A 27,122-nucleotide genomic window follows, 5' to 3' on the forward strand; every position below is an offset into this window, starting at 1 on the left:
ACCATTGGCGATTGTATTTTATACTTCAAAAATCATATTTGTGGAGATTAACATGAAAAAAAAGAGTAAGAATCATAAATGATTGTTGGTCAAAGAGTTTATTTTTTGCAATTACACAAATGGTAATGGAAAAATAATATTGGCTTTTTGTCGATAGAACCAGGGTGATGTTAAATTTCGGGTTGTCATCCCTAAACCGCTTTATAACAGAAATTCAACAAAGGTCATGCATTCTGGCAAATTAAGTTCTTTTACTTTCACTGACAAAAATTATTATATTAAATATGACGACTTTTTTCAGAACACTCAAAGAATACATAAAAAAAAATTGTCAAGACAAAGAAAACTTTGTTAAAAATGAGTTTAATTTTCTATGAGAGCGAGAAAGAAGGAAAGCAAGAAACTTCAAGACGCTTCTATTCTGTTCTCCATCTCCTTGCTGTCTAAGTAAAACAAGTGAGATCCTAAAGAGATTTTCCTGTCCTATGGGGAATCTCATAATTATATTGTCACATATGAATTCATGGATTTAGAAAACCATGCTGTCTCATGCATTAAATCTTCATTAATTTCTATGGCAAAAGGGCAGCGCTGCTCATTACAAGTCATCACAAAGACTCTTTGTACTCTTTGACTCTCCTTGTCAGTCACCACCGCACAGGCACCAATGGTATAAAACATACAATGAATCTGAGCGGTCATCATCTCCTGTCCTCCATTTTAAATAATGTATTTGAAAAGGCCTCTCCTTTTCCTGCTGCTGTGGAAAGGATTTGTCTGAGCAGCAGAAAAGTTTCTCACGTCAATCAGCATAAGAGCTCAGTGGAGTGCGCACATCCAAATTGTCACCTTGAATGAAAACCTCAAATATAAACTCTCATGTAAATGGGGAAAAAAGACACCTGGCGACTCTATCTAAAAGAATTTTAATGACATAACTACCTCGCAAATTCCGTTTATCATAACTTTATCATAAGCGACTCTGTTGAAGAGGAAGCAATCATCGCCTCTTGTCTGTTTAACCTTCAAAACAGATATGAACATCACCCTTTTAGTCATATGTTATCTTATCACGCTTCTGTAATGTCTTTCTTTATCCTTTATTTTGCTACCAGTGCGGATCACACAGCTGCTCCAATTTCCCATTTGCAGTGTTTACCTCTTATCCAATCAGAGCTCCAAAGGTCACAGCGAGTGCCGATGGAGTTCACCCGCTGTGTTTGTCTGCTTCTGTGAGCGTGACCTTGGGTGGTAGTTAGAGAGGCTTGTCTAAACACGTCTGCATGTGTTTTTGCGTGTGCCTGTGCATGTTTGTGTGTGAGTGTGTGAGGACAGGGCCATCAGTCACCACTGTAACCTTGAGCCGGACTGACCACAGACGTTACCGAGTTAGTGAGGCCTGTGAATCACACATAGTCCACCGGCTGATGAGAAACAGCAGCTGCCTCGTCCTGACAGCTTTGAATGTAAATAAATGAATAAATATTTGGTCCCACTTTATATTAGGTGGCCTTAACTACTATGTACTTACATAAAAAATAAGTACAATGTACTTATTGTGGTCATATTGTATTGCAAAACACATTTGCTGCTATTGAGGTGGGATACGGGTAAGGTTATGGACAGGTTTGGTGGTATGGGTAGGTTTAAGGGTGGGTTACGGTGTAAGGGATTGGCCAACAGTGTAAATATAAATGTAATTACAGAAATTAATTACAGATGTAATTACATATAGGTATTTTAAAAAATATAAGTGCAATGTAAAAACACGCATGTACACAATAAGTGCATTGTACCAAATGATTAATTGAAATGTAAGTACATAGTAGTTAAGGCCACCTAATATAAAGTGGGACCAAATATTTTGCTGTGGTAGCGAGAGGAAGGATTGTGGAACTAATGTGCTGATTTTTGTCAGAGCTACATGGTACAACGGTACTTTAATATTCATTTCTGAAAGAAAACTGAAAATGATCTGACAAAGCTGGTTATGCTGAAATCTTGCACGCGTCAGACTAATGTCTGTATGCAAGACTATTTTCTGGTGGCTGATTATGACAATGTCTGCAAATGTTGATGATGAAGTTCTTAGGCAGAGTCTTGCATGCGGGCGGGTACCCGACGGGTGAACTGCTAAAATTGGAATAATATTTATGTGTCGGGTGTGGGTGCGGGTCGGACAGGTGACAGGCACGGGCATTTGCTATTTGGACTCAGTCTGGTACACGCTGATAGGCAGCTGCTTTCAAAAGGTCCCGTGCTTGTGTTCATGCTCTGTCTGAAGACCGTGTAGAGGCCACACAGGGCACGGCAAGCAGTGGAATCTCTCGTAGTGGAAGTGTTTTGTGCAGTTGAGGCGGTGTTCGTGACAACATTGCCATAGTTGCAAACAACAAGGTCACATTTGATTTTACTAAAAACTAAAACAAAATAGGCTAGTATGTGTGTTGTTTGCAATGTATCATTGTATGGCTTTATGACTAAAACTAGTAGTTTTCATGTCAGACACATAACCATGACATTTTACACGTAACCTAGCTGTATTTTTACCTGGCTAACCAACTTGTACACGCATGCGCTGGATTTTTTTTTTTTCCTTATTTATCTCTGTAAAAGATTTTTGATGGATCTGTAACACCAAACCAGCAGAGGGAGCCCTCACCCGAGTACTGACTGCATGCCGCTCCCTCTGCTTCCTCTGCATTCATTTCCTGTTTGATGACCTTATAAGCCGGATACTGAGCACATGGCAGACTGCGAAGTATTGCCAGTTTACCTGCCTTACCAAGCGTTATCCCTCTGACTGATTACCTGTGCATTACTCTGCCTGTTTACCACGACTTCTGATTTCCTGGATTTGCCCCTTTGCTCTGTTTGCCTGATTGGACTGATGTTTGTGTTTGATCCCTCTGCCTGCCTCCTGACTCTCGTCTTCTGGATTGCCCCTGTATTGGTAAATGGATTCACCTGCTACTCTGGTTTTGACCCTTTGCCTGAATTAACGTTTCTGTCTACTGCTAATCCTTCTAATAAACTTCTGCGAATGGATTCTAGTTCTGCCTCAGCGTAACTCCTTACAGGATCATACAACTCTAGCAATTTCGTTACATTTTAAATGATCTTCATTATGTTTTGAACACTCCGACATGAGCTCAGTGAAATGTTCTTTTGGTTATTAATCTGCCAGGTAATCGATTAAAGCCGACGCGGCTGCCGCTTACAAAAAGATATAAAAAAAATTATTTATCTTTGGCGGTGCCTAGCGCAAAGAGCAGTAAAAGTTTTAATAAGTGAGTCTAGTCTATACCTCATGTAGCAGATTTACCGTGGGTGAGGTTCGGGTCACGGTTTTCATGTCAAACAGGTCGGATCGGGTATGGAATTAAATTAGTGTTGATGTCAGATAACAGGTCGGGTGTTCTATCAATTGACCGTTCGCAAAGAGCTTGACCGATCTGACCAATCAGAACGTGGATATTATGCGCCGCCGCTGCGATCCACCATCTTGCCTGACAGCTACGGCTGGTCTCCATGGAAATCCATGTTAAAACGGGGTAAAAAAGATTGACTGGATTGAAACTTTTTCAATATAACTAAATATAAAAATGTGCGAAGGGTTAAACGGTCATCGGTTGCAAAATTCACTTAAGGTTTTTGAACATAAATGTGTGTTGGAAGTGTGTGTACACATCCATCCTATAATGATAAAAATCCACCCAGTGGTTTTTAAAAAATCCTTATTTTAAAATCCTCTCTCTCAAATCAGGCTGTTCTGAGAGCCCTGTCAGAATGACTTCTTCATTTCTTTATTTAACCAGGTTTAAAACTCGTTGAGATTAAAAATCTCTTTTGCAAGAGTGACCTGGCCAAGAAATCAACAACAAATAACATAGCATATTCAAAATTTACATCATAATGCAAAACACAAAATCAAAGATCACAACAATTCACCAAAGGATAAAACACACAGCTTGTTAAAAGTAGCTTCAATTCATGTGATGAAGGAAGCACGGTCAGCTTTAGAATGCTTTGTAGATTATTCCAAGCCAAAGATGCATTATATCCAAAACCCTTTTTTCCTAGCTCTGTTCGAACCCAAGGGACTTAATATAACTGATCATTAGAATGTAGATTGTAGCATACCTTTGATTTAGAAAAGCTCAGAGACAAATAAGATGGAGTTAGACCACGAATAGACTTATAAATAAAACAATACCAATTAAAACTTCGAGTATACAACGATGATAACTCAGCCTTCTCATATAAAGTACAATGATGTGTTTGATAACTACAGCCAGTAATAAAACGTAAGGCGCTATGAAAAACAAAGTTTTTTTAGATAATATCCTGGGGCATTCATATACAGCAGATCACCATAATCCAAGAGTGGTAAGAAGGTAGGGGATACCAAATATTTCCTTGCTTTTAAAGAAAATAAAGATCTATTTCTGTAGTAAAACCACAATTTGAAAAAAAATCATTAAACTAGTTTTATCTGTGTTTAAAACCAGCTTAAGTTGACATAAACGGAACTGAACAATATGAAACGCTAACTGTAAATAGTGAAGTGCTTGAGAGGTTGATGAAGCACAGCAGTAAATAGCAGTGTCGTCTGCATACAGATGGTTCTTAGCATTATTTATCTAGGTTTAACGTTTATAAACGTTAAATGTTATATATATATATATATATATATATATATATATATATATATATATAATATATATATATATATATATATATATATATAACATTGTTATATGCTTGAACTGTTTTAGTATAAGCCTATAGATTGTATTTTAGGCAAGTCGTGATGATCTGAGATGGCTAAATTGATCAAACATAATCTATGATCAGCCTGCCGGTCTGCTGCTGGCCGCTTGGTCATTACTTTAAGAAAAAACTTGAAAAAAACAAAAAATGCTCCAAACGTTTTTCTAAATGAACTGAATAAAAAATAAAAAAACAAAATATAAACACTTTGCCATTGCATACAAACTATTTTCATAGCTGAAACATGAGCCGATTTGGGAGAACGAAAAAAAAAAGACGGGCTTGGGTCGGTAATTCTGATAAACTGTCGGACATGGGCCGGGCTAGGGCCTCAGCATCTCGGGCCAGGGCCGGGCTAGGGCCTAAATTTGAGGCCTGTGCAGGGCTCTAGTACATTTTGTCATTTTAGAATGTTAAGTTCTCCTTCTGTAGTTATTTTGGTGAAAGTAACTCAAACGTAATACAGGAGTCATATAATGCATTACAATTCTGAGACAGTAATATTGTAAGGTAAGGAATTACTTTTAAAAAACAACAAGTAATATATAATGTATTACAGTTTGGAAGTAACTTGCACAACACTGATATAAACACACACAATTATACCATTGTGACCCGAATTGATAGACAAATCTACTCAAAACCCATCATGTTTCTTCAAAACGCTTCACCTTAATTGTCCATTGGAGTGTATGGTTTCCCTCCATAGTTTGACAGCTTGTCTGTGCAAGTGTGATGGACATGTGTCTCTGACTGTTCACCACACACACACAGACAGGCGGCTGGTCGAACCATGTCCTCACCTCTCGCCTCACTGACACGCTCCATCATGTCTTCTGTCCGCCCACAGTGAGGCTGATCTCCTCCTGTTAATTGTCTGGCCTGGGACCCTTCACCCAAGAAAGACCATTCGTAATCTGACTTCATCACTTCAATATCAGACTTCCTCTGACAAGTAGCACACATACTACTGAATACATTTGAGCTTTGTCTTTGTCGATGCTGGACAGGATCCAGAAATGATTTGCTATGCTTGTCCACTCGCTGAATAGATGCCACAAGGTTGAAGGTAAATTACATGCATTATTGTTAGCACATGATTATCCAATGCCCAATAAACAATCGAATGTTTCTCAAATGCACACAAGATCGTGAAGCTTTCATAAAGTGTGTGAGCAGGACCCAAAATTATGTGTTTAGAGCCGTCAGCGAACTTTAATCTTGACAGGTGTATCTACCATCGACTGTATAATGGGGCTCTATGGGTCGTGCAAAGAATCCGGTGCACAGATTCTCACACGGTAAAGTTTGTCTGAGCTTGTAAAAGACTCTGTTAGACTTCAACAATAAGAATAAGAGAGCATCAATTATTTCAATAAATGTGACTCATCAAACTCTAGCATTGCACACTGGAGACTTACACAAAGACAAAGCCTTTTCTGATGTTTTTTTCAAACGATCCACATTTGGTGAAGTGCAGTCCTGCAACAAATGTGATTCTTTATTTTGTCTTTATTAAATAGCAGCCCTAGTAAAATATGTTCACAATTGACCATAAAACACCTGAGAAGCAGCTGCATGCTGAAACATGTCTTCTAATAGGAGCAATTTGTCTCTAACTATACACAGAATGTCTCTTGAACAATGAACTGGCCTTTAAATCAGCTTTATAGTGCAGACAAAAGACTTAGATAAGCCAGATACGCTGCTTTTATGTGACAGTTCCTGAACAAACCAGAACACTGCAGCTTTAGTTCCAAGAACCGGTAATGAACGCTCACAACAGATGTTTAATAGTCTTACCTGCTGTGTTGCTGGAAAACCTGAACACACTCACTGCATGCAATCAAAGCCCAGGAATGAGGCTACAAATGTCTACTGATTATTTATTTATTTATATTTTAAAATGCATAGTGCAGTGTTCATAAGAATTCTTTTATTATTATTTTTCTGTTTTCTTTTTTTACACACACATATATACTGTATACATTAAAAATGTTAAATTAATAATAGCTAATAATAGCTAAACAACAGTTAATAGTAACATAATATTAATTACTAACCAAACATTTATTACTTTAATTATAGACCTTACGTAGCCCCTTTTCAGTGCTGTGCTCTTTGTCTTCTGTCTGTATATTCAAAGTGTGAAGGTAACTTTGTACGAATTTATGAATGAACCGTTTGCTATAACACCTTCTCGGCACTGACGGTAGGGTAGCTACCTGGTCTCATGGTATTAACGAACCTGAGGGCACTTTTTAGCGAGACGTGAAATGCGCACCAATAAGTATATATCACTGCAGTTTCCAAAATAAATTAACACTAGAGGCAGTAAAACTCTGACGCCTTTTATTCCTTTTCACACAAATTTACAGAGTTTCGATTAATAAAGCGTAATTTTCGCACAATTACTAGAAGAATATCATGTTATGACTTCAAAACAATATTAATATCCTCTAAGATTTGAAAACTGATGTTTTTGAACGTTAACATTACACATATCCAGTATCATATCTATGGGTTTTCATAGATGGTAGGTTTGTTCGGTAGCTCAAGTGCAGAGATGTACTTGAGAGGTGCGAAGCTTCGAATCCCGTGTAACTATGGTTTGACAAAGCAGTTCAAATCTGCACATAAGGAAGTTCAAATAGCATGTTTGCCTCAATAAATGTGTTTTTATATCAGTTTTGCATTTGTCGACACTATCGGGTAGGTTTAGAGTTGGGTTTGCTGTAGGGCATATTTCCAACACAATAGAGCATTCATTTTTAGTGACGGTCCCTGGGTATTTGAATTCTGAACCGCCAGAATACGTACCTGATGCAACGTAATAAAAACACAGCAATACGTACCTATATCAACGTAATAAAAATGTGCCAGGGTTTACGTATTGAACCCGTGTTTTAGCACCACTCAGTGGACATTTCTCTTTGAAACTGCGGCAAAACGTGCAGTAAGGTACGTAAAAAATAAATATATATATATATATATACACACACATTTATTTATTTATTAGGGGTGGCACGGTACACAGGTGTCATGTACCTCGGTTCGGGGGTCATGGTTCGATACGATTTCGGTACAACAGGGAAAAAAAAAGAAGAAATCTACTATGCTCAGTTTTTTTTTCATTTATTTTGAACAGACAGTAGTGCAAATTACAATTTTTTCCACCTAGATGTGAAAATACTAAATATTATTACGTTATATATATAAAATCTGTTTTGTTTTCATTGTGAGTGTACACAAATAAAAGCAGACCTTTATACAGTGATTATTAATAAGACAATAAGTGTTTAAAGTTGATTCTGCTGGTATAAGGAACTGTTGAAGTGATCGTGCCGGAGCGTGCGCGTACACACACACACACAAAAAAAACACACACATCAGTTCCAGCATTGCTAATTTGACAGCGCAGTTGGTACTTTATCAAAAACAAATACAGTGAGCCAAACATCAGCGCACCTTCCTCTGTGTCACCGTTGGAACGCGACTGAAGTCCAAAGCCTATAATTTACATGAATAATAGTTTAGCATTCAGATACGTTACATCGCAAATATGGAAATATTATGGAATATTTGGATTTGTGCCGAATGAGAGAGGTAGGATACACGAGCACAAAGCTCAATTTCGCAAACAGTTGAGTGCGCAAGCCTTTAAAGTATACTCCTTTATCAGTCTACGTGAGAGACGTGTTCAGGATCAGCACATGATCACTGTCTAGTGAGCTTTGTTTTCAAGTGCGCAACTCATGGTTAAGGTTAGAAGGGATACGTATGGCGCTACATAGCATTCGCTGTTCTTCTGCTGGCGGTTATCAAACAGCGTTGCATTACTGCGGGCGCCCCCTTCTGGATTGGGGGTGAATTGCCTGTATTCGTCGTAAGGCCTCATGCACCGAAACGAGATGCCCGTACCGTGACGGTTTGGTACGAATACATTTACCGTGCCACCCCTTATATATATATATAGATAGATAGATAGATAGATAGATAGAGAGAGAGAGAGAGAGAGAGAGAGAGAGAGATAGAGAGAGATAGAGAGAGAGAGAGAGAGAGAGAGAGAGAGAGAGAGAGAGAGAGAGAGAGAGAGAGAGAGAGAGAGAGATAGAGAGAGAGAGAGAGAGAGAGCGAGAGAGAGAGAGAGAGCGCGCTATAAATGTTTATAAAGAAGTCTCTGATGCTCAACAATGCTATGTATCTACACTACAAACTATTTGACAGCATATCCTTCGTAAGCTCTGTGGGTGTCATAAAGGACTCAAGACATTAATTTAAGCAAGCTAAGAGGTCGCTAAAAACAGCTCATTTACCAATTATCAATTCAGGTTTAGATTCTAATATGATAGGAATTGGTGTGATGTCTGAGCGGCCTCGTTTCAAAATACATGTCTGAGCAACACATGGTTCCCAATGTATTCCTGCAAAATAATTTGTTCCCAAATGGTAGCCAAGCATACCGTGATAATAACGTTTTCCCAGTCAAATCCAATAACAAAAACAATAAGCTGCTTTAAATTTTCTGTGATGATTCCCCGGCTGAAGTGTGTATCTTTAAGACTCTGAGCTCCCCCTGATCAACTTATCATCCTCAGACCCAAGAGTCATTACAGCTGCCTGCAGTCTCAACCACTGATGGTTCCTGTCCTATTCCACGTTCAACTAAAATTGGATTTTGATTGCTTTTCATCGGATATTTTTAATTAAAGGTGAATGAGAATAGTATGTGAGATTAAGCAATACTTCATGGTTTAATTCCCAGAGAGAGTTATCAGAGAGAGAGCAAAGCCATTTAATGGCTTCCTTACAAATATTGCCAATTAAAACAAGTGACATTTTTCAATCAGAATGAATTACTATGACCCATAGGAAGAAAGGGTCTCAGGCTAAAATAGAAAAAGCTAAAGCTTTGCATTATAGTACAAAAGTGACTGTGTCAGAGTGAATGTATTGACACATGCTGTATTTAATCTGCCATAAAAGCACTGAAAATATTCAATTTACCATGACATCATATCCTGCCTGGAGCTGTGAGCCTCACAGATCAACATAATGTGAACTAGTTAAATGCCGGTTGAACTGACAGATTGAAGGCCTTGCGTTAAATGCCTACTGGCTGGATTTGAGGGCCACTACTTGCATCTGTGCAGTGCAAAGAAATCTATTAATGTAACTGCAGCCATTTGAATGAAATGTAAGTGTGAACATTTACGGCACTGGTGTGGGATATGTATTTATAAGCCCTTGTGTGTGTGTGTGTGTCTGTGTGAGAGAGTGAATGTACCTCGGTAATGAAGGCCTTTGCTGTGGCGGGGCTCATGAACAGCACAGCACGCCTCAGTGTGTCCCTGTAGCGATGCAGCTCTTCCACCCTCATGGTGCGGAACATTCCAGTGATCATCATGTTAATATTGGATTCCACCTTCTGGAGAGACACATCCATCCCCTGCTGAGATGTCTGGTCCAGGAAGTTCTCTATGCCCCGGATATCTGAAAAACAACAGACAATATGATTCAAACCACATTCATTTTTTTTGTGACCTGTCGCAATGTTTCTTAAAGACACAGAATGTACATTTTTGTGATTGTCTTGGATTTATACACATGCTTACAGAAAATTGTTATTTGCTGATGCAATTGTAGAAGTACAATATTAAGATTATTTAATCTGCAGGTTACTGAAAATGCAAGTAGTGGTCATGGCTGGTCATGTGACCTCAACATGGCTGCCCCCATGAGGGGACCTGCTCCATGTGAAATGAAACAACTTAATCAACTTTTTTCAACATTAATAAGAAGAAAGAAGAAAAAAAAAAATTCTGGAGCACCAAATCAGCAAGATTTCTGAAGGATCATGTGACACTGAAGACTGCAGTAATGGCTGCAGAAAATATAGCAATCACAGATATAAATGATTTTTTTATTTAATAATTTGTTATTTTAAATTGTAATTATATTTCACAAAATTACAATTTTTACAAATGTATTTTTCAATCAAATAAATTAAGTCTTGGCGAGCATAAGGTACTTCGGTCACAATTAATTTTAAGGTCCAATTCAATTAACAAACCATTAACTATGACTTTTGCCTCAATAAACCTTTGATTTGCTGCTTATTAATAGTTAGTTAATAATTTGAATTGGTCCCTACACTCTTTACTATAATAATAATAATAATAATAATGTTTTATTTTTACAGCGCCTTTCAGGAACCCAAGGACACTTCACAAAATAATACAAGCAATTAGCAAACAAAATACACCAGACAATAAGAGGGGACATTCAATAACTACAGATAATTAACAACAAGAGGTCATGCAATCAGATGATGAACATCAATTTTGTCAAGAAGGTGGTCCAATAAAGGTCATGTAACATACAAACAAAAGTTGGGAAACAGAGAAGCAGGGAGGTAAATGACTTATTTACAGAATTTACCTACCTGGTCTCATGGCATAAACGTACCTGGGGGCACTTTTTAATGAGCCACGAAATATGTACCAATAAGTACATATCACTGCAGTTTCTAAAAGAAATGAACACTAGAGGCAGTAAAACTTAGACGCATTTTATTCCTTTTCACACAACTTTACAGAGTTTTGATTAATAAAGCATAATTTTCGCACAATTACTTGAAGAATATCATGTTATGACTTCAAAACAATATTAATATGCAGGGAGATTTGAAAACTGATGCTTTTGAACGTTAGCATCACACATATCCAGCTTCATATCTATGGGTTTTCATAGACGGTAGGTTTGTTCGGTAGCTCACGGAGTGCAGAGATGTACTTGAGAGGTGAGGAGCTCCAGTTTGAATCCCATGTAACTACGGTTCGACCTAACAGTTCAAATCTACATATCAGGAAGTTCAAATAGCATGGTTGCATCAATAAATGCGTTTTTATATCAATTTTGCATTTGTTGACACTTATCGGGTAGGTTTAGGGTTGGGTTTGCTCTAGGGCATATTTCCAACACAATAGAGCATTAATTTTTAGCGACGGTCTCTGGATATTTGAATTCTGAACCGCCGCAATACGTACCTGAAGCAACGTAATAAAAACACAGCAATACGTTTATGTATTGAACCCGTGTTTTAGTGCCCAGTGGACATTTCTCTTTGAAACTGCGGTGAAACATGCAGTAAGGTACGTAAAAACGGTCTCGCTAAAAAGTGCCCCCAGGTACGGTTCTGCCATTAGACCAGGTTGGAATTTATAGCAGAGTTTTGTACCATTTTGAGGTGATTAATAACCTTGGCAGGTAAGCCGTTACAATAGTCCAATCTAGAGGTTATAAAAGCATGGATAACAATATACTAAACAAACAATGTTTCTTTCAAAAACAAAGTTTTACACAAGGATATCAACAAGATTTCTTTTTAAATTACTTTAAGTGCACCTTTTAAATGCAAAGAACCATAAAGGTGTCCCTCATTAACCTAAAATAGTAATTTATTAAAATGTAAAATAAATTAAAAAGTACAAATAAATAAAAGTGATTATTTATCTTGAAAATTAGCCCAAATTAATGCATAACACAATATTTGAAGCAAACAAACCTTGTTAGCAAATAGTCATGTAAGATAAGAGCTATTTCTCCTGCTGCTCAACTGAACCTGAGGAGAAATGCTGAAAGGACACAAGCAGTTACAGAGCGTTCAATCACAGCGCTCATTCATACAGACAGTGGTCTTTGCCAGAGGTCATGACAGAGAGATTAGAGACTTATTTCACACTAAACAATGATCTAGCCAAATGTGACATTTGTTAAAATGAGTTGTGAGACACTAGTTGTACATTCATTTAAAGGGGTCCTATTATGCTTTTTCACTTTTTGAATTTTAGTCAGTGTGTAGTGTGTATATTTGGGCATAAAAAGATCTACAAAGTTACAAATCTCAAAGTCCACTCCAAAGGGAGATGTTTAGTTTTTAAAAAAATCCCTTTTCAAGAACTACAACTGTTTTCCGGTGTTTGTGAGATCACAAAGTGGCCCATCAGAATATCATTAAAATAAATCCCGCCAACGGAAATTTGAATGGTTGGCGGGTCAGGAGAACACTTGGTTGAGCACTGCATGTTTTAAAATCGAAACCCGGTGCGGGTGTTTTTATATCACTGTATTTCTGAAGGAAACCGACTGTCTTCAGAAAATTTTGGATGTCATTTTCATTTCATCTTGCATGTAATGTCTGATAAAGTAGCATTTGTGAGCGGAGCGCTGCTTTGTGTAGAGAATTAATTTGCATATATATGCCGCCACAAATAGTGTGTCTGTGGGAAACACTGGACTATGGTATACATAAACTCAACTGTATTACAGTTTCACTGCAATTCATGTTATAATGTTAGAATTAAAGAACAATAAACATAATTACCGTTGCACTTATCTGTGTTTGTATCAGATGGAATATAAACTCCCTAACACTTGGCAATATCAACCATTTTGTTTTCACCTTCACCATTACTGTGACGACCGTGTAGCACAGGAACGCATTAGCATGTTTGCTAACAGCGCTCAGGAGTGGGCGGCAGCAGAAACCTGCGTAGAACATTTATCACTGTGGTGTGGCGAGGCAGAAGTGCTGTCTCAGGGCTGCGCTAAATAAAAGATGCATTTCACAGAGGAAGAGTTGCTGCACACTCATCCCTCTGCGCAGGCGGCCTTTCCCTACATCAAACCATTTCCACCGGAGCGGGGAGGCGTTGAGAATGCAGGATCAAAGCGTCCCTGAAAGATGGGACTGGGGCGAGGGAACCGGAGGGAATTAAGGACTGTGTGACAGAGATGTGAGCAAAAAAAAAAGACTTTCAGGAAAAGCATCAAATGAAAACGTCTTTACTGTAGGTAGCCCTTCAGTCATGAGCCGCTAAAAGAAGACTTAATATCATGCTAATATTTTAGATACATAACTGAAGCAGAAAAACAACATGAAATGACTGGAAAATCCATCTTAATCTAATAGCATTAGCTAGCCCACCCTAGTCATTAGCCACAGTAGCTCATCTTGCATCCGCAAAAACAGATACCAGATGGTCAATATGGTGCATCTCCATTTCTCCAACTACGAGCTAGGCCATGGGTCATATATATATATATATATATATATACACACACAGTATCTCACAGAAGTGAGTACACCCCTCACATTTTTGTAAATATTTTATTATATGTTTTCCTGTGACAACACTGAAGAAATGACACTTTGCTACAATGTAAAGTAGTGAGTGTACAGTTTGTATAACAGTGTAAATTTGCTTTCCCCTCAAAATAGGGAAGTCGTGGCCTAATGGTTAGAGAGTCGGACTCGTAATCGAAAGGTTGCGAGTTCGAGCCCCCGGCCGGTAGGAATTGTAGGTGGGGGGAGGGAATGTCCAGCGCTCTCTCCACCCTCAATACCACGACTGAGGTGCTCTTGAGTAAGGCACCGAACCCCCAACTGCTCCCCGGGCGCCGCAGCATGGCTGCCCACTGCTCCGTGTGTGTGTGTGTGTGTGTGTGCGTGCGTGCGTGCGTGCGTGCGTGCGTGCGTGCGCGCATTTGTTCACTACTCACTGCTGTGTGTGTGCACTTGGATGGGTTAAACGCAGAGCACCAATTTCGTGTATGGTCACCATACTTGACAATACGTCACGACTTAAAAAAAAAAAAAAAAAAAACACTTTAAAAATAACACACAGCCATTAATGTCTAATTGGGCCCAATTAGCCATTTTCTCTCCCCGGTGTCATGTGACTCAGTGTTACAAGGTCTCAGGTGTGAATGGGGAGCAGGTGTGTTAAATTGGGTGTTATCACTCTCACTCTCTCATACTGGTCACTGGAAGTTCAACATGGCACCTCATGGCAAAGAACTCTCTGAGGATCTGAAAAAAAAGAATTGTTGCTCTACATAAAGATGGCGTAGGCTATAAGAAGATTGCCAAGACCCTGAAACTGAGCTGCAGCACGGTGGCCAAGACCATACAGCGGTTTAACAGGACAGGTTCCACTCGAAATAGGCCTCGCCATGGTCGACCAAAGAAGTTGAGTGCACATGCTCAATGTCATATCCAGAGGTTGTGTTTGGGAAATATACGTATGAGTGCTGCCAGCATTGCTGCAGAGGTTGAAGGGGTGTGGGGTCAGCCTGTCAGTGACATAAGCCGCACACTGCATCAAATTGGTCTGCATGGCTGTCGTCCCAGAAGGAAGCCTCTTCTAAACATGATGCACAAGAAAGTGAGCAAACAATTTGCTGAAGACAAGCAGACTAAGGACATGGATTACTGGAACCATGTCCTGTGGTCTGATGAGACCAAGATAAACTTATTTGGTTCAGATGGTGTCAAGCGTGTGTGGCGGCAACCAGGTGAGAGTTCAAAGTCAAGTGTGTCTTGCCTACAGTCAAGCATGGTGGTTGGAGTGTCATGGTCTGGGGCTGCATGAGTGCTGCCGGCACTGGGGAGCTACAGTTCATTGAGGGAACCATGAATGCCAACATGTACTGTGACATACTGAAGCAGAGCATGATCCTCTCCTTTCGGAGACTGGGCCACAGGGCAGTATTCCAACATAACGACCCCAAACACACCTCCAAGACGACCACTGCCTTGCTAAAAAAGCTGAGGGTAAAGGTGATGGACTGACCAAGCATGTCTCCAGACCTAAATCCTATTTAGCATCTGTGGGGCATCCTCAAACGGAAGGTGGAGGAGCGCAAGGTCTCTAACATCCACCAGCTCCGTGATGTCGTCATGGAGGAGTGGAAGAGGACTCCAGTGGCAACTTGTGAAGCTCTGGTGAACTCCATGCCCAAGAGGGTTAAGACAGTGCTGGAAAATAATGGTGGCCACACAAAATATTGACAATATCTGGGCCCAATTTGGACATTTTCACTTTGTGGCCAGCGGTTAAGACATTAATGGCTGTGTGTTGAGATATTTTGAGGGGACAGCAAATTTACACTGTTATACAAGCTGTACACTCACTACTTTACATTGTAGCAAAATTTCATTTATTCAGTGTCACATGAAAAGATATAATAAAATATTTACAAAAATGTGAGGGGTGTACTCACTTCTGTGAGATACTATATATATAAACTTAATAATATAACTTGCATTAATAATATAATAATGTTTATGTCCAACTTTTCAAACTATGCATGCATTTATCTAAAACTTGTGTGATGCATTTTAAGCTAATTCATTTAAAATAATGTTCATACAAAACTTAAACCAAACATTTTGAAAAAGTAGTAAGTTACGTTACAAGCTACTAAAAAACAGTAGCTATCCACACTGAAGTTAAACAGGAAATGTTTAAAAAATTAAAAACACAATGTAATTTTTTTTAAAACTGTCCTATTTATAATTTAAATCAGAAACATTTGAATCAGGGGATTTTAATAAAAAAATAATGCCAATTAAAATAAAACTTGAACAGATAAATGTATACTAAATAAAACACCTGATTTACATAACAAAAACATACTACATAGTATAGGGACTGTGATATTATTTCCTCAGGTCAGACATTAAAAACAGCAAGAGTGCTACACCGGTAATCACTGGATAAAGTACCTTGTTACTGGAAAAGCTACACTGTTAAGAATATAACCGAACTGCTATCACACATCTGAAAAATGTAGTAAAGTTAGTATAGTGTCACTACTCGAAGTTAATTACCTCCAACACTGCTGTAAAATTCTCTTTTGAAGTACCATTTAACTGAAATATTTTGTTTTTAACTTTCAGGACACAAGAAAACTTGAATCAGAGTGGTTTGGCTCTTGGCTTAATTAGCAGGGTCATCGCCGCCTGCACCTCCACAAACTCTGTCACTCGATGCAGCTAAAAAGGGAAGACGAGGACAACATCCGCAGCACGCCGGAGGAGGGTCAAAAGCACTGGTGCCTCCATCTGTGCATTGGATCCAATTTAAAGCAAATCTACGGCTGCGGTTCTGCTGGAAATCTCTTATTGGGTTCCCCTGCTAGTGCGGAGGGCAGGGCTCCAGCAGACAGCAGCTTGTGTTTATAGCGGAGGACACATAGGGGGACCCGATACGGTCCCTGTGCTGGAGTGGCATCTGGGTAGGAGCTGTTTACGGCAACATTACACGGCTACGATATTGCAGGATGGGACTGCAGAAGGCAATGGTCTGTTAATGTACACTGCTTGTTATTTCTCAGTTAAGACTCTATGAAGTTCAAAGATGAGGAGCCTGCTTGGCTTCATAACTTCTGTCTTAACAGGAGAGGTTATAGCGAGGGAGACTAATACAAACAGACACACAGCACAGCGGTAACGCACCAATGAGGCCCTTTTCATCTGCCAAAAAATACACATGCAATTATAATCAGCATTAGTGTCTTCATTATTATTACAGGCTCTGCCCTCACTTTCCCTGTCAGAGAATCTCAGTTTGAACTCTAAGCATTACCAGCATATGCTACTGTGCTCAGCTTATAATAATTTATAACAACTTTCACACAGAGCACTCTGATTAATAGCTCTGCGTCATCTTGTAGAAAATTACGGTTAAACTAATCTTTTGGCAGATGCTTTAATTCAACTTAATGTATATGTGGTATATATTTTAACTGTCACCTATGAACTGAACCTATGTTAACTAGCTAAACTTTGACCCAATGATTTCAAACCGAAATGTTGTTCTGTTTTCTGAAGACTGGTTGAAAACTGTTTGAGAATAATAATGATTATTCTATAGATAATCCTAATTTATAACAGTAAAAATGAATGTGTAAATCTACATATCCCCTACCATTCAAAAGCCTGAGGTCTTTTTTAAAGAGATTTTTTAAAAGTCTCTTATTCTCACCAAAGCTGCATTTATTTGATCAAAAATACAGTAAAAACAGTAATATTGTGAAATATTATTACAATTTTAAATAAATGATTTCTATTTTAATGTGTTTTAAAATGGCATTTATTCCTGTGAATTTTCAGCAGCTACTTCTCCAGTCGTATGTGTCACATGATCCTTTGGAAACCTAATATGCTGCTTGGTGTTCAATTATGCTATTGAAACATTTAATTTTATTATCAGTGTTAACAAATTGTGCTGCTTATTATTATTGTGGAAAACGATACATTTTTGTCTTTTGTAATACTATTATTAAGTCTTTACTGTTCTGTGTGATCAATTTAATGCATCCTTGCTGAATAAAAGTATTAATTTATTTCAATAATATTGTACTGTGCTCAAGCAGAAGTGTCATTTTGTGAGAGAAATATTTCTTAAATTTCTTTAAAGTATATGTCTGTCCTTATATGAAGTTTATTTATTTTTCTGCTAAGAAATAATGAGATCGAATTAATGCAGAAAGTACACTGAAAGATAAAATTGCAAGAAAAACATAGTAAATACAAAATAATTGAGAAATATAAAAACAAATGTTCAAAACATATTCAATAATACTACACCAAATAATAATAAAAATATACTTATGCACACACATACATATACATCCATCTATACATACACAAATATATCCATTCACATACAATAAAAAAAGAAAATTATGAAATATGCAAGTGCAACTACAAAAAAGAGAAAACTAAACCTCCACCTTATATTCACTGAACAATCTGAAAGAACCAAAAACCAAAAGAAATGGTAGAAGTAGCATAACAATTTGTCCTTGCTTTAAATAATATCAAATTTCTTTGCTTCCTAAGAAGCATAACATTTACTTCATAATGATATCCCCCCCCCCCATTTTAAATTCTTATTCTCCAATGAAAGCTTAGATTTTTGTGATTTTCATATTTACCAAGGGTACCAACAATTCTGACCACGCGTGTATTAATGTTAGTAAATCTCTCAATCTCTTGCAAAACGCAATGTTCAAGAACACAGTATGTTACAAATTACAACAAAACATATTGGTTTTATCTTCTCTTCTAGTTTATTCATCTAACAGTACAGAAAATTATATTTCCCAGATTTTGGCTTTGATATGATAAACACAAATAATACAAAAGGCAGTTAATTAATTTTGCAGACATTGTCTTTATAATATAACCCTTAATATTTTTCACACACACACAGTATAAATGTTTCTTCTTTTAATAGGAAAAATACACAGCTGCCTTTATATTTTAGCAAATAGGATCGCAAGGAGATCAACATATTTGGAGGTCCTTGGCATCAAGATGTTTGAAAGCCTCTCCTAATTGGGAACAGTGAAGAGGGGTAATAAAAGTCCCAAACTGCTCCTCTAAAGTCTTCGGTTTTACTTCTAACTCCGTTTATTTAACAGAGAAATCAATTTGTGCTGGACTTGATTAGCGTACATCCACCTCTGCCTAAGACTTAAGTCACTCAAAAGCTTGACACGAGTCAATACATGCCAGTTTTCCGGTTCGGTCTACTGATTACTGATTAGAGGGAACCGGCACTATTTTTGTCTGATGGCAGTTCTTTAAATCAAATTCCAGAGCTAGATAGATGCTCTGAGTGACACAGTCATATGTGGCCCGGTAGGAACTGTGAGTAGAATCTAAAAGACCGGATCTGAGGTCCGCAGCTGAGCGCTGATTGAGTGAGCTCTCAAGCTGTGAATCTCCCACTAGCTGCATCCTCTCTACTGTGTTTAATGTTTCCAGTAGGCTTTACGACACTAGCGAGCGACAATGGGGGCTAAAAACAAATCTTCATGTCACAGTTCGTCTTGCTGAGAGAGATACAAACAGACAGACAGAGACAGATAGATAGAGGATGTCCCTGATGAAGAGACCAGCTTGGACCAGCATGTTGCTTCAAGAGGGCTGTATATTTTGAAAACTACATTAAGGAATGTTTGTCGTCAATAAGGAAAAGGGGAAATGTACTATTTAATATATTCTTACTTCTGACCCACCCTACAATACAGAGGGTGACTGGTTATCGTGAGAGGATAATAGGGTCATTGGCCTAAATCATTATTAATTCTCTCTTCAAAAGAGGGACTCAATTTCCTTTATCTCTTTCATCCACGTGTCTGTTAACCATGAAATCATCTCATTTGGACTTGCTGCACATTAAATTAACCTTATCCTGGTCTGGCAAAGTGCTGGACAGGTTATTCTAATATTATAAGTGCTACACCATAGCTATTCAGACTGAATTTATGGAAGGTGGTAATCATATTAGAGGTCACAGACAACACATTATGTTGAACACATGTCTCTATTACTTACTTGCATAATCTGGAACAGGAATGCAAATTGGAACTTGACTTTTACAAATTGTACACATCATATTATATATAAAAATCATTCACCTTTTCTCTGACATATATTATATATAAAAATCATTTACACTTTTTCTCTACTTTTTATCTTAGTAATTAACAGTAGGTTGTATTTAGGTTGTAAATAAAAGATTGTTGGAGATTATTATATTTTATGAAAACAATACTATTTCAGTCTCCAAAATTAAAAATCTCAAAATTCAAACTTCAAAATCTCATGTTTAATTCATTGTTACGAGCAGTTTCTTTGTAATTATTTGTGAAATTTACTAGCAATTTCTGAGTGAAAATTGTTTCAACACCAAATTGTTTTTGCAGTGCGCACCTATGCTGTAGTAGATGAGCCAACTAGGGAACCTACATCACTCTGCAGATGAATGTAAGTTAAGCTAGAAGTGTGCATTTTGAAATACCTTCAACGAAGATCTAGTGATTGCAAAGAATCATGGAAAGCAGAAAAATGCTATCAAATCAGACCCTTTGAGAGTTACACAGATTGACCAATCAGCATCCAGGACTACCATGCATCAACAGGTTATACAGTATACATTATATACATTTTCTGCAATCCACAAATATTAGATTTTTTGTTTATATTAATTTTAATCTGTGAATATATATATATATATATATATATATATATATATATATATATTTTTTTTTTTTTTACATATATACACATTTTTATATGCCATTACTCCAGTCTTCAGTGGTAACATAGAACATGTTCAGAATCAATTTAATATGCTAATATGTAAATAGCTTTATACCAAAACTACCAAAAAGTTAAAAATGGTTGTTCTGCTCAATTATGTGTGGAAACCTCAATACGGTGTCTTTTTCAGAATTTTTTGGATGAATAGTGAGAGTTAAAAATAATCAGTTTGATCCATTTAATGCATTAAATGGAATAACAGTATCAATTTCTTTCTTAAAAAAATCTGTAACCCCAGACTTCAAAACAGTGGTATATTACATATACATATTGGTATATATTTAGCAAGAAAAAAGACAACCCAAATGAATTGTTAACGATGCATATCATTTTGTGAAGTTGCAGTTAAAATGCACTTTGGTAAAAAAAACGCTTCAATTTATTTCAAAATCACTTATAGATTTTAGACTTTTAGATTCAGAGGATACTTAAAGAGAGGGAAACCTCAGATTGCAAATTGATTGATCTTTTTTTTGGGGGGGACTTCTGCTAGCAACACTAGTCCTGAAAAATAAGAGATACCAAGAAGGCACAATCAGTTTACCAATGAACTCTCTTTTGTCCAAGTCATCTTAAAAAGCCAAAGCAATTTAAGAACACTTTGTTCTCTCTGAAAGATCTCTTGCTCAGGGGCCAGCTATTTAAATGTCCGAGGACTCTATCTTCGGAGTCACTGGTCAAGCTCTCCACACACTTAAGGCGGGGAGGAGGGGAGAGGATCTCTAAGGCTTTATTACTATATAGCTGCCCAGGGCACATGGTCCTCCGGACATGGCTGAAATCATATCCGTTTGTCTTCAGGGACAGGTACTTATTCATCCGCACCTTAACCTGCTGCAGAGGAGCGTGCCCTCCAGAGGGACCATCAACCATGGAGTTCTTTTCACACACAACTACACTCTATTCCACCATCTTATAATCGCGCTCCCTTGTTCTCTTTAACCCGCTGACAAACACAAATGCTCTGTTCCAAAATGTAGTAAACTACCTACGCAGGCAGGATTTTAAGGCATCTTATGTGTTCCAGAAAGCAGACATTTTAATTATACTGCCTGCTAAGATACTTTGTTTTAGCATTGCATGGCTGCGTCCAAAATTGCAGGTAGTTCTTTTAATAAATTTGCAGCTGTTATAAGAGCATCTTCTATAAAGTGTGAATGTGTGTAGGAATCTAAACCGAATGTACTACAATTGTTATATTATCATTGTCGTGACCTACCAGTGTCATTTGTGTCACTTCACTGTCACTCACATTCCCTTGGCTTCATGGGATAGTATAGTGTCTATCAAAGTGTCCATAGTTCAGAATTTACTGTTTTATGAATTGGGACACACGACTCTGTTTGCACCTTGTTTTCATCTACTATACTGAATATCATGTTTACACTACACATATGATAAGTACTTGAGCGTCAGTATCTAGTTGATTATAGGTGGCAGTATTGCACATTCGACACGGTTTCTACCTGTAATAAAACTGGAAAAAAAAAATTATTGAAAAAGAATTATGGTGGGGGAGGTGACTAACAAAAATTAGACTCTCGGTCTGCGCCTAAAATAGTTTGCTCGCCAGTGTGGGAAGTTATTGGCTTCCGTAAAAAAGGATACATGAAGGGGTGAGCAACTGTACATTCTTTTTGTGTGCTTTTGTACAGTTATGCTTACAAACTCTTTCCACCTCCCTATACTTGTATTTTGAGTGTGATTCAATTCAAATTGACTCAAATGGTCAAAACCGAAAGTATTTTCTCAATATATAAACATTTAAACACAACAAATAAAATTTACAATAAATAATATTCTTTATTGTTGATTGAATACTGTATCCTAGTAATTTTTATTTATTTATATATTTTTTTTCAATTACATTTATTTCATACCAAGTATTCTTCAAATCCATTAACATTTAAACTTTGGAGTATTTCTTTATCGTGCAATGCACATTTCTTATGTCAAAAATGTGTTTTAATATCGCAATTAATAAGGATTTCTGTATATTATCAGATTTTGAATGCAAGATATTTCAAGTGTACCTGATGTATACTTGCAGTAGTTCCACTTTAGCACAATCAAATATATTTCAGTATATTTTTAGTTGGACTTCAGCACTATATGCCACAGCCATATCCCCTGCAGCCCAAGACCGGTTGCCCACTGAAGTTAAGCAGGGTTGAGCCTGGTCAGTACCTGGATGGGAGACCTCCGGTGAAAACTAGGTTGCTGTTGGAAGAGGTGTTAGTGAGGCCAGCAGGGGGTGCTCACCCTGTGGTCTGTGTGGGTCCTAACGCCCCGGTATAGTGACAGGGACACTATACTGTCAAACAAAAAGCACTGTCTTTCGGATGAGATGTTAAACCAAGGTCCTGACTCTCTGTGGTCATTAAAAATCCCATGGCACTTCTCGTAAAGAGTAGGGGTGTAACCCCGGTGTCCTGGCCAAATTCCCTCTACTGGCCCTTGTCAATCATGGCCTCCTAATAATCCCCATCCACTTGACTGGCTCTATGACTCTCTCCTCTCCACCTGTAGCTGGTGTGTGGTGAGCGCACTGGCGCCGTTGTACTGTGGCTGAGGTCGCATCATCCAAGTGGATGCTGCACACTGGTGGTGGTTGAGGAGAGACCCCCTATATGACTGTAAAGCGCTTTGAGTGTACAGCAATACACAATAAAGTGCTATATAAATGCATCATTCATTCACTACTTCTGCACAATTAAAGTGCATTAAGCACAAAATTACAGTAGTTATTCCTGCTAAATTGGAATAACTACTGTAATTTTGTGCTTAATGCACTTTAATTGTGCAGAAGTAGTGAATGAATGATGCAACACACAAACATGTAAATATTTATATAAAATAAATGTATTTCAAATACATTTTAGTATTTTTTTTTCACTAGGGTAGTTACGACTACACCATCCATTTTAAAACATGTTTTGTTTTACCTCCCATCAGTCTTTCTCCAGCTGATGTGGGTAATTAGTTTTAAGATTGTGAAAAATATCAGGCACCTTGATCAATGAGAATGGTTTTAATCTGGTAGCTGGGTAACTGCACCTGCGGGCAAATCCTCACCCTCATCTACTCTGCTCCCGTCAAAACCGACCATATCAAGAAACATGCTTAACGTGTTTACCCAGTTTGCTCAGTCAGTAAAATGCATTGCAAGGCCAAGAGGAATGCTATGAAATACAATGGGTAAAAGCTCAAAAGAAGATGTTTGCTGAAAAAAAATACAAATAAATGAATAATAGAGGCCTCTTGGACTTAAAGGTCTGTGGGCAACAGCCCAGTCGGCTCTGTGGTTAATCCGTGAATGCCCAGAATCTTTTTTACTCACTCACAGTCATGCTCTTTTCTCTCAAACACATTCAGAAAAATTGCCTTAAACACAAAATGAGCAATGGAGGTAATAATGCTGTATAATTTCCTCTCTGTGGTGGTAATAAGGGGGTGTTAATGTGGGGTCACTGATTGGACACACTGTGAGAGAGCTCCTTACGGCCGTTTACTACTGCCATCCATAAATTGAAACTACTCACCAAAGTCAGTGTCATAGAAGATAATGAACTTCTGCCAGGTGTACTCCATCACCACTTGGAAGATGACGTCATTTAGGTAGACGGGAGGCCGGACAAAGAGAGTGTAGTCGTCTTGTTGGGCACGACTGGTGGGCGGGCAGCTAGAGCGAGGAGTGCCTGTGGGTGCCCTCTGAATGAAGAGGTGTGGGATGTGCATTGCGTCAGATAAAGACTGCAGCGACCCCGCAGACATACAGCCGATAGAGCTGACCAAGGCTAAGATACCTCTGTTCATCAACTCGCAGGCTGTGGGTAACATAGAGAGAGAGAGAGAGAGGAAACAAGATTTATAATAACTAACATAATCTTACGTTCATCTGATTTAGCTTTTCAAAACTTCACAAAATGATAAATAATAGGTGACACACAAAATCATACGATAGTACACATATTTGTTTTATGGTCTCCGACAAACAGTATAAAATGGGAATGTGAGAAACGTTATATTTATTATTTTTTTATATTGGTTTGCTGGTTTTGAGGCACATTCACACCAAGAGCGATAATTATAAAGATAACTAAATTAGTGTCCAACAAGGGATGAAAATGTCCTTTTAATTTTAAGTGCATGCTGCAGTTGTCATGTATCGCATTAAATGTTCAAGGTCTTTAAACTTGAGTGGATTCTGATTGGTTGTTAGTGTTTTTATTGTTTGTCAGCTGAAAAAAATAATGTTCTAAAAGTGATTCCAACAGTACTGTTTCTCTGTGTTGTAATTGTTGTGTTGTGGATCCCCCTATTGTCATGTAGGGATGTAACGGTATGAACATTTCTTATCACGGTTATAGTGACCAAAGTTATCACGGTTATCAGTATTATCACGGTATTGATAAAATGTGGAGATGTTCAAAAAGTATCGACACATAAATCATTTCAACAAGTTTTATATTTAAAAATCAACAAACCGCAAATAAATGGATTCTGATTCTAAAATGACTTTTTGTTTGCATAATCACTAAAACAATAACATTACCAATGATGTTCGGATTTTAAATGACAACTTGACTGACACCAGTTTAATAGCATGTTCAAATATCTAATGTAAATGTTCAAACAAAGCTTTGAAAAAGCTTCATATAAAGGTAAACCTCACATTTCAGACTGTAAATAAAGAAAAGGGTTAAGTCAAATTGATAATTGATTAATAAATGATTATAGGCTATGTATTTTATCTGCTCCATAAATAATTCTAGATAACTTATCTGAATTGTTTAAATGTGTAGAATCCACATAAGCTTGTTTTTCATCAACCGGTCAAAATTTACAGCAGGGCATGCAAATTCGGTCTGTTTTTGGCCAGACAGAAACTGCTGCACACAGGCTGAATGTAAATATCAGTCTGTAAATTCACTCACTGACAGCAGGTGGCGCTTTATATGGAAAAGCTGAATTGCATCCCTTAAAGCAGTATTGCGATTATAAACACTTCCTTTAGGTATTACATGGAGCGAAGAGGAAAACAAAATGCCATCGAATCATTTTTCTGAAGACAGTCAGGACCTTCAGAGGTACATTCATATAATTAATTAATTAATATATTAATTTGTATAATTCCCTCAGCACTCTTTTAAAACCTCCTGAATTTTCCGCCCTATTTTCACTCAAAACAAAACTACTCTGCTGCTGTGTGCACGTGAGACTGTTAAACTTAAAACTGTGCTTTATGCTGGACAGTATTTATTTATCGTGAGTTGTTAAAATCGTGGTAATCGAATACGGTTTTAATGATAAGTAAAATATGAAACGGTAATACTAACCGTTGGGAATTTTATCATGATTTATTGTCAAATCGGTAATCGTTACACTACTGGAAAGTAGTCTGAGTCTATTTGACAGGTTTGTGTATCATCTGATTCTGAGGCCAAAGTTTGAGTCTGACAAAAGAGAACATGTTTTTGGCTAAACTATTTGATTTTGATCTGGAAGTTTGAAGTTTGCACAAGTTGGTGTGTAATTTTGAGATTGTGTGAGAAAATGGTTAATTATTTAATGAACTGTGTGTTAGCAATCAAGAAAAACTGTAAGCCACCAGCATTAAATACATAAAAAATGAAACTAAACAATGCAGATAGGTTGTAGATAGGCTTCTTTACTATTGTGACCTATCCCTACATAAGGTAAGAACATTGTTCTCTAGTTCTTCAAATTTCTATGACACCAGTCAAGTTCCATTTTGTTCAGTCAAGTAACCATGTGGCTTGCCATCTTGAAGAAATATATTTTATGGCTCAATCCCTGAGCGTAATCACAGGCTGGCAGCCAAAGGTGGAGGCGATCAATACGTCTTTACCAATGGCTTTAATTACAACTGGGCAAATACGATTATTTCCATTCCACTTAGAGCTTCATTAACAATTCAGCACTTTTAGAGACTCTCCCATCTGAATACCATCAGACAAAAAACATTTGGGAGTCTATCACACAGGCTAGGGTGTTTATGGAAAAACATACGAGGAAACCAGCGTTCTTCAGTATAAATACTTAGTTTTGAAATGTTCATTTGATAAACATTCCATTCATAAGCACTTATACGGTTTGCATAAACAAATGTTCATCAGCACAGATGCAGCTTTAAGAGCGCTGATTGGTTACTTCATTTTTTTTTTTTTTTTTTTTTGCTGCATAAATGCTTTAATGCTTGACTATTCTGATTGAGTTGCTGCAGTGATTTCTATAATTACACCCCACAACCTACTGCATAACTCCATTTTATAACAAAGCACAAATCTATTTCCAAAGAAATGAAAGTCCCTCCCACAAATAACCTCACCCTTTTTGCCCTTGTTCAGTTTGTGGCTCCCAG

The 27,122-nt window shown here is 37.6% G+C and overlaps 1 protein-coding gene across 1 annotated transcript in view; it reads right to left on the reverse strand.

Moving 5' to 3' along the window:
• The window catches only part of LOC306849091 (glutamate receptor ionotropic, delta-2-like), a gene marked incomplete at both ends in the record, with an annotated part of 138,479 nt that extends 114,004 nt beyond the window's left edge, over positions 1–24,475 (reverse strand). Inside the window, 2 exons of the mRNA XM_079383944.1 lie at positions 10,061–10,266; positions 24,280–24,475. Coding sequence (XP_079240070.1) covers positions 10,061–10,266; positions 24,280–24,475 — 402 coding nt within the window. The remainder of the gene's footprint in view (positions 1–10,060; positions 10,267–24,279) is intronic.
• Positions 24,476–27,122: the final 2,647 nt, after the last annotated feature.

This window comes from Barbus barbus, assembly GCF_936440315.1.
Source record: "Barbus barbus genome assembly, chromosome: 29".
Lineage (NCBI taxonomy): Eukaryota > Metazoa > Chordata > Actinopteri > Cypriniformes > Cyprinidae > Barbus > Barbus barbus.